The sequence below is a fragment of the Ranitomeya imitator genome, chromosome 4, assembly GCF_032444005.1.
Source record: "Ranitomeya imitator isolate aRanImi1 chromosome 4, aRanImi1.pri, whole genome shotgun sequence".
NCBI classification, from domain to species: domain Eukaryota; kingdom Metazoa; phylum Chordata; class Amphibia; order Anura; family Dendrobatidae; genus Ranitomeya; species Ranitomeya imitator.
The window spans coordinates 437,076,493-437,092,671 of record NC_091285.1 but is presented as its reverse complement, the minus strand read 5'-3'; the positions used below and the strand labels follow the sequence as shown (position 1 = coordinate 437,092,671).

General features: G+C 44.1%; 1 protein-coding gene across 2 annotated transcripts in view; it reads right to left on the bottom strand.

Annotated features, from left to right (window-relative positions):
- Positions 1–16,179, bottom strand: part of VPS13C (vacuolar protein sorting 13 homolog C) — a 478,755-nt gene that overhangs the window by 293,980 nt on the left and 168,596 nt on the right. For both annotated transcript variants that reach the window (XM_069765602.1, XM_069765601.1), the window contains 4 exons: positions 15,446–15,638; positions 14,600–14,714; positions 12,225–12,361; positions 10,554–10,680 (listed from right to left, as the gene is read on the bottom strand). In XM_069765602.1, the coding sequence (XP_069621703.1) occupies positions 10,554–10,680; positions 12,225–12,361; positions 14,600–14,714; positions 15,446–15,638 (572 nt within the window). The remainder of the gene's footprint in view (positions 1–10,553; positions 10,681–12,224; positions 12,362–14,599; positions 14,715–15,445; positions 15,639–16,179) is intronic.

Here is a 16,179-nt window from a genome sequence, read left to right as displayed (position 1 = left end):
CTGGCGCAATAAGGATTACCAGTACTCCCTCCGCTCTGATCTTCTTGATGACTCTCGGCAGAAAAGGGAGCGGGGGAAATATGTACGGAAGCCGAAAATGATGCCACGGGAGTACGAGTGCATCTGACTAGATTGCTGCTGGATCGTGGGACCGAGCTATGAAGTCAGGAACCTTGGAATTTAGCCATGAGGCCATCAGATCCACGTCTGGGGAGCCGCAACGACAGCGGATCTGGTGGAAGATCTCCGGATGGAGAGATCACTCCCCAGAGTCGAGGCCTTGACGACTGAGGAAATCTGCCTCCCAATTGTCCACTCCGGATGTGAACCGCAGAGATCATTGAGCGGTTTTCCTCGGCCCAACAGAGAATGTAGCCTACCTCGTTCAAGGCTGACATGCTGCGGGTTCCCCCTTGTCAGTTGATGCATGCCACTGCAGTGGCATTGTCGGACTGAGTCCTGATGGGACGACCCGCCAGGAAGGGATGGAATTGGAGAAGAGCTAACCTGATTGCCTGAATTTCTAAAATGTTGATCGGAAGGAGTGATTCTTGAAGAGACCCGCGGCCCTGAGCAGTGTGATATAAGAACACCGCTCCCCAGCCTAGAAGACTGGCATCTGTTGTCACAACTAGCCAATAAACTGGAAGAAAATACTTCTCTTGACTCAGGGAGGACTATACTCTCCACCACCTGAGAGACTGTCTGGCTCGCTGGGAAAGGAAAAACCGACGGTCGAGGGAGAACGAGTTCCTGTCCCAAACAGCCAGAAGGGCATGCTGTAAGGGATGGAGGTATAACTGGGCAAATAGAACCGCCTCCACGGCTGCTACCACCCTGCCGAGGACTCTCATACTGAAGCGCAGAGAGTGAGTGCGAGGTTGAGAGAGCTTCTGAGCTTCCCGCTGTAAGGCTGAGATCTTTTCCGGGGGAAGAAGCACCAACCCCTGGGACGAGTCCAGTATCATTCCTAGGTAGGAAATTCGCTGAGCCGGTACTGGGGAAGATTTTTTGAAGTTTATTTTCCAACCCAGGCGAGAAGGAGAATCTATTGTAATGTTCACAGCCTCCTTGCAGGCGCGGAAAGAAGGGCATTTGATGAGGATATCGTCTAGATACGGTAGCACCACCACTCATCGGGTGTGGAGTATGGCCACGGAAGCCGCCATGACCTTTGTGAATACCCTGGGGGCGATGGCGAGGCCAAAGGGCAGAGCAACGAATTGGAAGTGTTGTTCCTGAATCACGAAGCGAAGAAACCTTTAGTGAGAAGGTAAAATAGGAATGTGGAGGCACGCATTCTGGATGTCTATAGATGCCAGGAACTCGCCTTTTCCCATGGAGGCGATGACAGGACGAAGCGATTCCATCCGGAAACGTCACACCAAGATGAACGTGTTCAGCAGTTTTGGGTCCAGTATGGGGCGTACTGTACCGTCCTTCTATAGAACCATGAAGATTTTTGAATAAAAACCTTGAAACCGTTCGATTTGAGGGATCGGAATAATAACTCCGTCTTTTCTCAGAGAGCTTATAGCTTGGAAGAACTCTGAAGCTTTTGCCCTGGGAGGACGAGATAAGAAATCTATCTTGTATCCGGAGAACACTAAGTCATGGACCCACTCGTCGTGACTGACCAAGAGCCACGCGGCACTGAAGAAAAGCAGGCGGCCGCCTACTTTGAGGGTACCCCCCGGATACCACAGGGAGTCGTCGTGTGGAGGATCTGGATCCTCTGGAGCCTCTAGATCCCAACTGCCTCAGCCTGCCTCTCCATCAAAGGGAAGGCCTGGGAACCTCTGTCTCCACGTTGTGCCCGGCCGGAACCAGGAGACGTAGAAGTAGAGGACCAGTTTGAGTTATAACGGAAAAAAAAAATCGGGGCCGAGCCTGTGGTTGTGGAAGATAATTACTCTTCCCACCGGTGGCATCGGAACTAAGTTGGTCGAGCTTTTTACCAAAAAAGGCGACCGCTCTGATATGGTAGTTAAGTCAATGACTTTTTGGAAACCGAATCCGCACGCCAGTCCCTGAGCCATGAGGACCACCGGATGGTGATGGCGTTTGCTGCTGCTTGAGAAGCATAGTTAGCGGCATCCAGGGACACGGTGACTACAGAATCTCCAACTCTGGCTGTCTGAGTAGCGACGTCTGCTATCTTGGAGGGATGATTGGTATCCAGCACCGCTGAAGACAAGACCTCAGCCCAGTGGGTCATAGCCTTAGCCACCCACGTAGTGAGGCTTCAAAGGCTGAACGCGTAATATTCTCGATCTGACGATCGGTTGGGTTTTTAATAGAGGCGCCCTCCGAGAAGAATAAAACAGATTTAGTAGCCAGGCGTGATCGGTGGAGATTGCGACCAATCTTTTCTTGGGCAAAAGAATATATTGACTCCATGGGCTTCTGCCCTGTGAATCGTTTATCTGGATGGATCTTGCGAGATTCAACGATTTCCTTAAATACAGAATGAGTGGCGAACACTCTGTGAGCTCGCTTGGTCCTCTTAAAGTACATGGCATGATCAGTTTTAGATAAAGGTTTCTCCTCAAGCTTCAAAGCCTTATTCACTGACTCAGAATCGAGAGTCTCCTGATCGTGATGAAATTCCTGATCTAGGGATGTATTAGAATCATCCTCAAACAGGTTCTCTACTAGCCCCAATAGAAGGGGAGCGAGAAATGGAGCTCTCAGAACCCGAATCCCGGTGATGGTCTGAGGATATGGCATAAGTCCTGATCCTGGAAGTGCGAGAGCTCCTTGGTAAGGTACGACCCCTGGAGTACAAGGGTTTCCGATCATCGGAAGCGTCGTCCGAAATAGTGCCCTGTTAGAGAAAGGGTCTCGGAACAATTCTAACGCTTTAGCCAGGGATGCCATAGACCGGGTAAGGGAGGTAGCCCACTCAGGGGGACTAGGCTCACTGGGTTTGGTTTCAGAAACCGGTGTTTCCTGAGCAGTCACTGGTTCACAAGCCGTGCACAATGTAGTATTGTGATCCCGGGGTAATGACACTTTACGAGCGGTACATGCTGCAAAAAACATAGTGTAGGTTTTCCCAGACATTTTGTGAGGCTTTGATTGAGGCATAGCATATCCTTGAGGAAAGCGCTTACTAACGGGAAGGGTTAAGACATGTTTCTGCAGCTTACCCAGGTCCTGTGTCTTGAGTCCCCAGGGGAGGTCCACAGTGTTTGCCCAGAAATCGCTAGTCCTGAAGACTGTGATTCAAAAAGGCTGGAGCAGCGTTGCAGCATCAGCCCTGTGGGTATATCAAGATGGCCGCCGAGATCAGGAAGTGAGAGCGCTTCTCAGGGAATGAGAAGCGCCAGAAAGAGTGGGCGGCGGTAACTGCCGTTGGGCATGGCCAAAACACCAGCCTGTATGAAGGGGAAAGGCCGGGGGCTAAATTTTAAACCTGCGGTTGCGGCCTACACCAGCGCCGCGACCGCTATTAGCACCCTTCTTAAGCCACACTCCATAATTGAATTGCAGCACTGCGGACCACCCACGGACCCGGGCTTTAAGGTGCGGACCTTCCATACCCTGGGGACCAGGACCCCCCAGCACCTCGGCTCCCGCAGTGTACTCACAGTAGATGTGGTGGGCCGGTGCTCAATCCACCATCGCCATAGTCAGGGAAGGGGTGGAGAGCTTCTGCCGCCATGCGTCATCCGCTATATCAGTGGTGATGCAGAGGGGGCTGCATGGATGCCATACATATTTGTGTCCGGCTATGCACCTGGCTCCAGGAGAGGTAGATGGAGGGCTACTCCATGTGGTCGCCTGCAATGTAGGGGGGAGTTCGGAATGCGAAGGAACCGTCGCCCGTAAGGTGCGCTCAGGGCTGGCATCCAACGTTGCAGAAAAGGATATGGGAGAGACGCTCTACGTACTTGCCTGTTGATGATTCGGGGGAGATCGGAACCTAGAAAGAAACAGTCGCCCCCATTCGCTCCGTTAAGGGAAAAAATAGCATAAAAAGTAAAAAGTGCGTCCTACAGACACTAAGCAAGGACTGGTTCACTTGGTGTCAGCAGGAGGGTGTATACTGCAGGGGAGGAGCTATTCTTTCTGTATTACTTTGTTTCCTCCTAGTGGCAGCAGCATAACACCCATGGTCCTGTGTCGTCCAATGAGGCGTAGGAGAAAAGCCGGAGTCCACAATAGCACCCACTTTGAGAGAGGGACCCGCCCAAAGGAAAAGGAAACCTACAGGGATAAAAAGGGCGGTCCCCCTCTCCTCCTCAGTTGTTTTTCAGAGTACGAGAGGAACCGCCGTTGTCAAATTAATAAATGCGCGTAACATTTTACACGTTTTACTACTTTATATTCACCCATGAAAAAAAAAATTTAGTATTATGTGAATAACTATACATAACTAACTAGGGTGGGAAGTGAGAGGGTGCTGTCGTGGACTCATTAAAAGAGCATTACCAGTAAGTAATCCGACTTTTTACCCTTCGCCACGACAGCACCCACTTTGAGAGATTTACAGAGAACCTTCACCTGGGTGGGATCACCGTGCTGAGGACAGCTCTCCCAAAGGTTAAGTCAGACGAAGAAGATAGGTCAAGCCTATAATGTTTATAAAAGGTTGAAGGTGACAACCAATTTGCGGCCTTACATATGAGCTCAATGGCGATATCCGCTTTCTCCACCCAAGAGGACGATACAGCGCGAGCCGAATGGGCCTTCACACCTTCTGGAGGAGTCTTGCCTTTTGCCGAGTAGGCTAGACAGATGGCTTCTCTAATCCATCGGGACAAGGTAGCGTTTGTGACTCAGAGACCTTTTCTGTGACCCTGAAAAGATATAAACAGAGCCCTACTCTGTCTCCAGGACTGGGTTCTCTCTACATAGGTCAAGACTGCTCTTTTCACATCCAACATGTGTGGATTTTTTTTCCTCTGGATTTGATGGATTGTCATGAAAGGAAGGAAGGAAAATTTCTTGAGACCTATGATAATTTGTTGCTACCTTTGGAAGGTATGATGGATCTGGTTTAAGAACTACCCTGTCCTGGTATGTTAATAGGAAGGGAGGATCTACAGAAAGTGCCTGGATGTCTCTGACTCTTCTGGCAGATGTTAAGGTTATTAATAAGGCTTCCTTGTATGAGATAATCTTTAGAGGAATAGACTGTAAAGGCTCAAAGGGGGGTTCAGGAAAAGCATCCAGGACTAGATTCAAGTCCCAGGGTGGTAGACGTGGAATATGTACTGGGGTACTCCTTTCACATGCTTTAATGAATCTCGCTATCCATCTGTCGCCCGCTATATTAGTACTATAAAGGGCTCCCAAGGCAGAAACTTGGACTCAATGTTTTCACCGAGAGTCCCAGTTTATGACCTCTTTGCAAGAACTCTAGAATAGATTTGATTGGAGCTGCATCAGAGAGGGGTTCTGCATAAAAGACCAAAAACTTCCTCCATACTCTACCATATATTAAAGGTGTAGATTTTTTCCTACTTAGTAGTAGCGTATCAATCAAATCTTGAGAAAAGCCTCTTGAAGTTAATATTTGCCTCTCAAGTTCCATGCCGTCAAGTGGAGTCCCTTCACCTGTGGGTGATGGAATGGACCTTGAGACAGTAGGTCTGGGATTGTTGGCAGTATCCAGGGATCGCAAACCGACATTGCTCGGAGGCATGAAAACCACGGCCTTCTTGGCTAGAAGGGTGCTATTAGAATCACCCTTGATTTTTCTTCCCTTATCTTTTTATTACTAATGGAATTAACATCATTGTTGGGAAGGAATAGGCTAGGTCAGATTTCCAAGGATACTGGAGCGAGTCTATCATGTTTGGAATATTCCGCTGCATTCAGGGAGGCAAATATTTGCACCTGTCTGTTTTCCCTGGTCGCAAATAAATCTATTTGTGGAAGTCCCCATACCTCGATTATCTTTCTGAATATATGAACATTGAGAGTCCATTCTCCTTGGCAAAGCCTGTGGTGACTGAGGAAGTCAGCTTTTGAGTTTTCTACCCCTGATATGAAGAGCCGTGAGTGATAAGAGATTTTCCTCTGCTAGATTGAAAATATTTGTTGCTGAAGACATCAGAGTTCGTGATCGCGTTACGTCTTGACGATTTAAATATGCGACGACTGTCATATTGTCCAATAGGATTCTTATATGAGATCCTCGGAGCTGGGGAAGGAAAAAATTCAAAGCACAATTAACTGCATTCAGTTCCTTCCAATTGGAGGACTGCTGCAACTCTACCGAGTTCCAGCGGCCTTGAGCTATATTCTGACCTAAATGGGCCCCCCACCCATCTGGGCTTGCATCAGTGGTAATTATTTTGGAAGGTTTTATCGTCCATGGAACCCCTCTAGATAAATGTTTTTTATCTAACCACCAAGACAAAGAATCAAGTACCTCTTTAGAAAGGATAATTTTGGTATTTAAATGTCCCTGAGAATGGTATTGCGCAAACAGGATCTCATGCTGTAAGGTCCTAGTGTGATATTGGACCCATTGGACCGCAGGGATGCAGGAGGTGAGCGAGCCTAAGAGAGACATGGCGTCTCTCAGTGACATTTGAGGGTTAGACCTCGCCATACGAACTTTCGAGATTATACTTAATTTCTTGGATTCTGGTAAGAGACATCTCTGACTTATAGAGTCCAAGTGTAGCCCCAGGAAGGATTGGAGAGTTTCTGGATGAAGTCTGGATTTCTCGAAGTTTACAATACATCCTATTACCTGGAAAGATGAAATGGTGTTAGCTAAGCGCTCCTTACATTGTGAGGCAGAGTTTCCAATTATTAAGAAATCATCCAGGTAGGGCACAATTAATGTATCTTGTTGCCGTAGATAGGCCATCACCTCGAGCATAACCTTCGTGAAAACACGAGGAGCCATTGAAAGGCCGAATGGCATTGCTGTAAACTGGAAGTGACTGATCCGGTCTCCCCAGTCGACTGCCACACGGAGATATTGTTTATGTTTTGGATGGATAGGTAGATGATAGTACGCATCCTTCAAGTCTAATCCCGCCATGAAATATCTAGGGAATAAGAGTTTTATAGTAGACCTGATTGATTCCATCTTAAAGGTGTGATCATACAAAAAAGAATTTAATTTTTTAAGGTTTATTATAATACGGAAAGAACCATCAGGTATTGAAATCAGAAATAAAGGGGAATAAAATCCCCTTCTTTCCTGATTCTTTGGTACTTCTATGAGAACATTTTTGGCCAATAGACTGAATATTTCTAACTGGAGTGCCTTTTGTTGTTCCGATGCTCTCAGGGATGTTACAATAAAAGTATCTTGTGGGAGTCGAAAAAATTCTAATCTTAGTCCTGTTTTAATTAGGTGGAGGATCCACTGACTTGATGTTACACGCTTTTAACCTTCCACCTACTGGAATATCGTTACTGACGGTATCTATTTCGCTTGTTTGATTCGGAGCCACTAAACAAGGCACTTTTTTGCTCTGTTTCTTTTGTATCCCAGCGATCCTTTTGTGGCTCAAACGGCTTCCTTCTGTTAAAAGGCCATCTTCTAAATGCTCTCCTATAAGAAATTGTTTAGGAAAATCCTTCCTTCTTTCTCCTGCTTTGCTGAGTAGGTCATCCAGAACTTTACCAAACAGGAACTCAGCCTGGCACGGGATTGTACAAAGTCTAGATTTGGACTGTGCATTCGCTTTCCATCCTTTAAGCCAGAGGGTTCGATGAGCCGCATTCACTAGGCCGATTGATCTGACTGCTAAACGGGGAGAATCCGCAGATGAATCAGCCAAGAATGCTGCAGCACTTCTAATCAACGGAACTGCTTGAAGAATTTTTTCCCTCGTTACTTTGCCTTTAACTTGCTACTCCAGCTGATCTACCCACACTAAAAGGGATCTCGCTGTGCTTGTGCCCGATATGGCAGGCTTAAAGGCTCCCGTATTCATTTCCCACGACCTTTTAAGTAAAGCTTCAGTTTTACGGTCTAGTGGGTCTAACAACACTCCTGTATCTTCTACAGGAAGAGGCGTTTGTTTAGAGGTGGATGCCACCGCCATATTCCACTTTTGGGATCTTAGACCATACCTCCAGATCACTGAAAGGGTAACGTCTTTTGGAAGAGGATGGGAGAAAGCCTTTATCTTGTTTATCCCATTCTTTTTTGACCAGATCTTTTATAGCTGAAACAAATGGAAAAGCTCTACGTTTTTTCTGGCCCAGACCAGCAAACATAATATCTTATGCTGACCTGGCCTCAATCGTGTCTGGGCAACCCATAGTATTCCTGACAGATTTTACCAGGTTATCTATGCTATCCATTGGAAAGCATGCTCGGCCCTAAAGCTAGATGATGACGCTGCAGTATCAGAGGATCGGATTAAGCCCTCTTCTGATTCTGAGCTGGAAACGGGGGAAGGGCTTCTGCCTCCCTTTTTCTTTAAGCTTTTGGACCCTAGAGATTGGATCTCCTGCCTAATTAAGGCTCTGATATTGTTAGTTGTCAAGGCAGACTCTTCCTGTGAGGTATGATTAATGCAGCTGGGACACAACCTTTTTGGATATGCATTGGGAAGGGGCTGTAAACGCAGGGCACATTCCATATGCTTTGATTTACTGGATCTTCTAGCCTAAGAGGGAGAGTATAAAGAAGGAAGGGGTCAGCTTATAGGTAGAGGATTTTAAACACTCACCCAGTGAAGCAAATGGCGGTACCGATTTAGGAGGTGGGGATGCTGTGCGGCCTCTGGGTAGATGTCCTTCTCTACCCCTTGTCTTCATTTGAGTGGCAGACCTTTTATTAGTGGATTTGCTTTTAGCGCTGCTGTCCTCCATTGTGATGTCTGCTTCAGCGCTATTCTGCTCCAGCGCTATTCTGCTCCACCGCTGGTGGGTGCCCCTCATGCGCCGGGGACGACTTTACGAGCACATTCACTCTTAGCCCCGACGCTTTTTAAATCTGCGGCGTTCCCCGCCGACCGCACACCGGAAGTACTCCCACTACTTCCGGGTCGGCGCGATGGAACACTCACCGCGGCCATATTGCCGGAACCGCTGCTCCTAAGCGGTGTATCACTGCTGGCCCGCACTCGAACGTGCCCCCTCCTTCGGCCGGCCCTGCTCCCGGACCCCGCCAGAAATCACACAGACGAGGGGGGAGGCTGCATGCAGTGGCTCCCCCGACGCTGCTCCTGGTGCCGCAACTCCTGGTGTTCCCGCGGCCACCACCCAGGCAGATGCACAGCCCAGGATCCATGCTGTAGGTATACATGGGGATTCCGATAGGAACAGGAAACTAACTGAGGAGGAGAGGGGGGACCGCCCTTTTTATCTCTGTAGGTTTCCTGTTCCTATAGACGGGTCCCTCTCTCAAAGTGGGTGCTGTCGTGGCGAAGGGTAAAAGACAATTTAATAATAGTACATTGGCAAAATTGGTTGTTTGTTATTTTAAATTGTTCCTGTGCTGAGAATCTTATAGACGTGCCCCTGCTGTGTACTATGGAATGGCTGTGTCTGACCATACAGGAACATTTTATTTAACACATCTAATTGCAGAATTTCTTTTATTACAAGATCTATTAATTAAAATGTATGCTGTTCTTGGTAAAAAAAAACAAAAAAACATTTAAGTCTTTGTGCTGAATAAATTACAGTTTATAAAGCCAGTACTTTTTTGCAATTGCTAATCTGGAAATATTAGTTTTTAAAGCAAAGGTTGATAGTTAAAAACTTAAATAAGGTAAGGTAAGATAGTGCATTTAAAGAGATTTCGACACATTGGCACATTAAATAAAAAGAAACAAATACCGTATATGGTACAGGCTTTAAAGGGCCACTGTCACCCCCTCCAGCCGTTATAAACTAAAAGAGCCACCTTGTGCAGCAGTAATGCTGCATTCTAACAAGGTGGCTCTTTTAGTTTTTGTTGCAGTCAATCTCAAAATAAAGCTATTTATAATTTTGCCAAAATACCTTTCTTTAGACCTGGAGGCAGGTCTTAACCCCCCTCTTGGAAACGCCACACTGCCGTCACTCATATCTTCTGGGTCGCCGCTCCCTCTGCGGTGTTTTGCTATGAAATCCGGCGCCTGCGCTGTTCTCTTCTGCCTGGGGCAGGCGCAGTGAGCACTGGCCGTCTGACCTCACCTGCTTTGTTGCAGACTGCGCCTGTGTGGCCAGTACGGCCACCCAGCTAATGAATCCCAGCCCCGCACTGTGCATAATGCATAACACACCGCGGAGGGGGCGGCGACCGGCGCCCCAGAAGATATGAGTGACGGCAGTGTGGCGTTTCCAAGAGGGAGGTTAAGACCTGCCTCCAGGTCTAAAGAAAGGTATTTTGGCAAAATTATAAATAGCTTTATTTTGGGAATACCGGCACCAAAAACTAAAAGAGCCACCTTGTTAGAATGCAGCATTACTGCTGCACAAGGTGGCTCTTTTAGTTTATAACGGCTGGAGGGGGTGACAGTGGCCCTTTAAAAAATAAAAATAAAATACTCCAGGAGCACTATGAATTAAATTAAAAAGCAAAAAATAGCCACCTTTGATTTGGTGACAGGTCGTCTTTAAAACACACTGAACGATACCTGGTTTGCTGAACAGCATTTGCACTTTTTTGAGTTGAACATGAAATTTATCATAGGCTTTATCCATCAGCTCCTCCAGTGATGAAGAGCCAATAGTTGGAAGAGAACCCTGGTTAATACTAGTAAGCTGCAAAAAAAAAAGAGAAAAAAAAAAAATCACATAAGATCTTTAATAAATTTTTTCGCAAAAAATATTTAGCGATTCACAGGTTATTAAAAAGGTAACACTCACACAAGACCATAGTTTAACACAACAACTCTTGCGGAAAAAATCCCCTTAAAGGGAACCTACCATGTGACAAAACACTATTAACCTGCAGTTAGGGTGTTAATCTGCAAGTTAATAGCTTCCTGACACCGTGCAGCCGCTGCACTGAGAGCCCTGCTACCAGGAGGAAATGGACTTCAATTCCCCAGCAGGTTTGATCTTTCAGCCACAGGGGTGGAGCCGGCAAGGTGTCAGTCACTGCCTGTGCATGGAGAGTACCAGGGCGGCTCATCATTAGGGCTGGCTGTCAGTTAGTGCCAGGGGTGCGGTTACAGCCGCCACTCTCCATTGCACAGAGCGATGACTCAAACCATGCCAGAGCCACCCCTGCCCTGAAATACCAAGTATGCCAAGAGGAAATAAAGTTCATTCCACCTGGCAGAGCATCTCAATGTGGGCACTGTACAATGCAAGATCATTTTTAACCTGCAGATTGATTCAAAATCTGCAGGTATATAGTGGTTTGTCACATGACAGGTTCCCTTTAAATGGTCATATTAATCTTCAAAATTAATGAAACATTAATCGTGATACCTACATCTTAAATATATAAGTAAACACAGCATGCAGAGAAAACAAATACTGTGCAACACAATTATCAGTGTCTGTGCTGTCATCTTTGGCCGGTCAGCTAATGACTGCCAGCCCTGAATGACCAGTACTAACAATACATCTAAAATGTATGGTTACAAATGGGCAGTGGAAGTGCTTGTACATACTTTCCATCTATTTCAACCTATTAATCTTAGAACGTTTAAAGTTCTAAGCCAACGCAAAACATTAGGTATTTTCCAATGATCTTCATTTTATGCTAACAAAATCCTCAGAATTAAAGAGTCTATGCAATAATCAATTACCTGTCATTTATGTACAGTGTCCCCTTAAGAGGCCTTGTCAGAGAGTCCTTCAGAAAGCAAGGGAGTCATGTATCTTAGTAGAATTGATTTGTAAACCATCCAGGTTTTAAAAAAAACTGCCCCGATCATTTTCCACAAGCCACAAAATGGTAAGATGTCACAGATATGGTTACAAGTGATTATTACATAATTCTACTACAAGGGATGATGCCATTTCCATTCACACAACACATATGAAGCTACGATTACGGAAAACATGTATCAAGCTTCCCAGTGTCCAGAAATAGCGAAGACTGGATCTTGTGTTCACGTAACCTGAAAATATCTAGTAAGTGAGAAACAGACAAATCTAAATTTGGCATCAATACCTTCTAAAATTAGACACCGATAAGGAAATGTAACTCCGCTGCAACCACTAAGCCTGTGTCATCAGAAAAGAAAGGACTACATTATTTTTAGCAAAAAAAAAAAAAATACTAATAATTTAACGGCCTAAATATAATTCAAAGAAATCCTGCTGCTTAGCCAACATGCTACAATATATACCTGCAAACTACCAAAATCCACAATGAGAAGGTCAGTCTTTTCATGATAGAAGCCAGACTTTGGGATCAACAGGTAAGACGGCTGCAGGTTTATTTGTAAGTCAAGGATTTTCCTGGTTTCAATTATGTGAGAAAGCCCTAGGAAAAAAAAAAGTCAAAACTGGTTACTTAGTGTTTCACTATTTGTAATGCCTTTTTAAAAAAAAATTATGTACATCTGAGAAAATCATAGTCTTTTTGATGTAAGGAGCAGAGTTGTGTTTGCAAACTAGAACATATTTATGAATCTAATATTATACCACATAGTGTTTGATACATGAAAGGGAATCTATTACAAGGTTTTCCTGACCACATCTGAGAGCCGGTCAAAATCCTTGATTCCAACAATGTATCACTTATTGGGCTGCTTGCTGCAGTTTTAAGATCACTTTCATCTGCTGCACATCTACCAGTTGTCAGAATGCTGAGCCCTGTATGACTCCGCCCTCATCACTGATTGGCAGTTTTCTGTGTGTACTGTAAATAGGCAGAAAGCCGCCAGCGGTGGGGGCGGGGTTATACGGAGCTCATGAATATGGAGGACTACATGGCAGCAGGTTTAATAGTCCACTAGGGAATCTCTTGCTAATAATACAGTGATATTATCAAAACTACAGCAAGCAGCCCAGTAAGAGAGACATTGCTGGATTAAGGGTATATGCTTCTACATTATGCGGCTCTCAGATTAGGTGGCAAAAACTTGTTTCTTAAAATACAGCACAGGTAATGTGAACTGAGCTGATATAGATCCCTGCAAACTTGGTAATGTTGCTACTAATGACGTAACTTTCACCACTCGCCTTTCCGAAGGCCTTTTTAGATTACTATCTGCAGTGTTGACTACCATACACATTATGAATGATCAATATGCATATTTTTTATTTTGTAATTTAGAGAATCAAAATATATATGGTACCATACAAAAGTGTTTGGCAGGTGGAAAAAGTCCTCAAAGTATGCCTTCAAAAATAGAAATGTTAATAGTTTATTTTTATCAATTAACAAAATGCAAAGTTAATGGGGGAAAAAAAGAAATCTAAATCCAAATCAATATTTGCTGTGACCACCTGTTGCCTCCAAAACAGCATCAATTAGTCTAGTTAAACTGGCACACAGTTTTTCAAAGAACTAAGCAGGTAGGTTGTTCCAAACATCTTTGAGAACCAATCTCAGATCTTCAGTGGTTGCAGGTTTGCACCAATCCTTCTGTCTCTTCCTGTAACCCCAGACAGACTCAATGATGTTGAGATCAGGGCTCCTTGAGGACCATATCTTAACTTCCAACAGCCAGTCGCCAGCTTTAAAATTCCTCCTGTAGCCCCAGTCAGCGCAACCTGATGAAGGGAAATCATGCTTTCCCCTAAACGCGTAGTTTTTGGAACTTGGACACCGCAGGACTTCGGACTCAACCTAACTGATGTCACACACCACTGACTCCTTCAACTGCTTGGTTACCAGGGATGCTACCGGCCATAGCGCCCTGGTCCCACCACTGTCAAGTAAGCCTTTCAGCGTAGCGCTGCACCACCTGGACACTAACGCTTGCAGAGGCACCAAAGACATCAACACTTCTATCCTTCCCTTGGTTCATGAGGATTCGACCCCTGCGCACAGTAGGACTTTTATTTTTATTTTATTAAGTGGAGTTCCGTTTCAAACAGTAAGTTTGCCACTCTCTAGCATCCAGTGATCACTGACTATTTTTGAGGGATCAATAACAGCAGTACTAGTATTAGTAGTATTAGTTTATTTAGCTATCTTTTTCCACATGTGCCTAAAACCATTGCATATTTATGAAGCTTGAAAAGAACTTTAACAAAACATTACTATGCAGAGCAGAAGAAAATATCTCTGAGGGTCATATATTCTTACTCCTTGGCTCCAACTAACTTCATTAGGAGCTCTGCAGTAGACCACAGGGCTGTACACAGAAGCCTAGGTCTTTATGACTTATCGATTGTTAAAGTTGTCTATATGGAACCTATATCATACTGGCAAAAGATCATTAAGCTGAAGCTACATTTTGGTGTATCCCATATAATGAATGTGCTTTACATGAGATTACTGCAGCTTCTCCAGGTATCTTAATGGCAAATCTATCTAAATGTAAAGGAGAAAGGCAAATGCGAGAAATTTGGCCATTTCAGGCCCAGGCTAATAAAATCTAATAAAGCGTATACTGCTCAAAAAAGATCAATAAATTGGATTTTTGTTGCGTCACAATATAGACATAGATTATTTGGGATTGGAAGTATTTAATTTAGTTTTATTACAAGTATGTACGAAGAACATATGAAGCGCAGGTAATGGACAGATTGGTAAGAATTAATGAATTACCTGCAGCAGTTTTCTCCTTGATCTCTTCTAGTTTCATCAATGTAGCAGACGTTAGCTCTTCCAAGTCCATTCCTTTCTGAGTCCGGAAAAAGTCTGAGAGTGCATTGATTGTTGCCTAAAAATGGAAATACAAAATGAACAGTAATAGGTTAAACCGGATATAGACTTATACGTTAAATTTGAAGGGTTCCCAGGAGATGATGTTTCATTCATCTTCTCTTATACACACACGTAACATTTTCTTATTCATCCCTTACTAAATTAAATGCACAATTTCCAAATGGATTAATAATATAATATTGTCAGATAAATGCCAAATGATCATTTATTAAAACAGACACACTACAAATAAACTGCCGTATGAAAACCTAGAAGACAACACAAGATAAACTTTACATGGAGAGATATAAAAAGCATATGGAAAAAAAAAATATAGAAACATAAATGGCAAGATAAAAGAACAATAGCAGTGAACAGTGAATGTGAGAAGTAATTCCCAGTCTCCTTAACAACACAGTATAAAGTGCTTGCTTTTCAGAGTAAGTCTCAATATTTAGTCTGATATCTATCAAAATATTACTCATACGTGTAATGACTTATCATACCAGAGTTTTATCTGTACATTGATAAAGTATGGGAGTGTTCGGAAATTTTACTCCAATCATATTACAAAAGGAATATAAATCACTGGGAGTTCACTTTGATCAAAAAACAGATATTAAAAGATATTGGGAGGCAGTGAGCGTCTCAAAATAAAGTTACAAAATACAAACGAAGGTGGTCTAAAATGCTAGAGCCATGACAATGAAGTGCAGTGCTCCTGAACACACAGCTAGATAAACTTACAGCATCATAAATGATCTCCACAGGCTGCGACTGCAGTGTCAGGACTTGATCTGCAGTGTGGTCTTCGGGGTTGGTTTCAAACTTGATCTTAAGGAGGGATGATTCGCTGGAGCCAATTGTACTTACTAGAGATGGAACGATATTTTGCTGGCTCAGACCTGTCACATACCAATGGTCCAGTTTTGCTTCTACTCTGAAAAGTCAAAAACAGAAGACACTAGCTTAATATACTCTATAAACTGTAGTACATCTGATTCATAGGGGCAGTAACAGCGTTCTAATGTATCTAGATCGGACAACTGATTTTAGTCATTTCACTTTTACATTTCCAAGTGATCCACATTCTAAGTATTTCTTCGTGCATTCACCACTTGATGCAACTTGTTTAGTACCAATATAATAATGTTCCTACAAAGACTTTAAAGGGGTTGTCCTTTGTAAAATGTCATAGTATATTAAGGTTGCAGAGATCTGAAATAACAAACAGTTGTTGCTCATCATTCCCAGGTCCAACGCTACATTTCCACAGCTTCTCTGGCCTTTCTGATTGAATGCGGTGGTTATGGATGTGATGTCACCGCTGAAGCCAATCACTGGATTCCACAAAAAAATTCGACCATAAATCTATAGTATAATAACGATTTAAAAAGGTAAAACCCATTTAATTTTTCTCTTTTTATATAAAGAGAAGTCAAGGCATGCAACTAGTGATGAGCAAACATGCTCAGAAAACA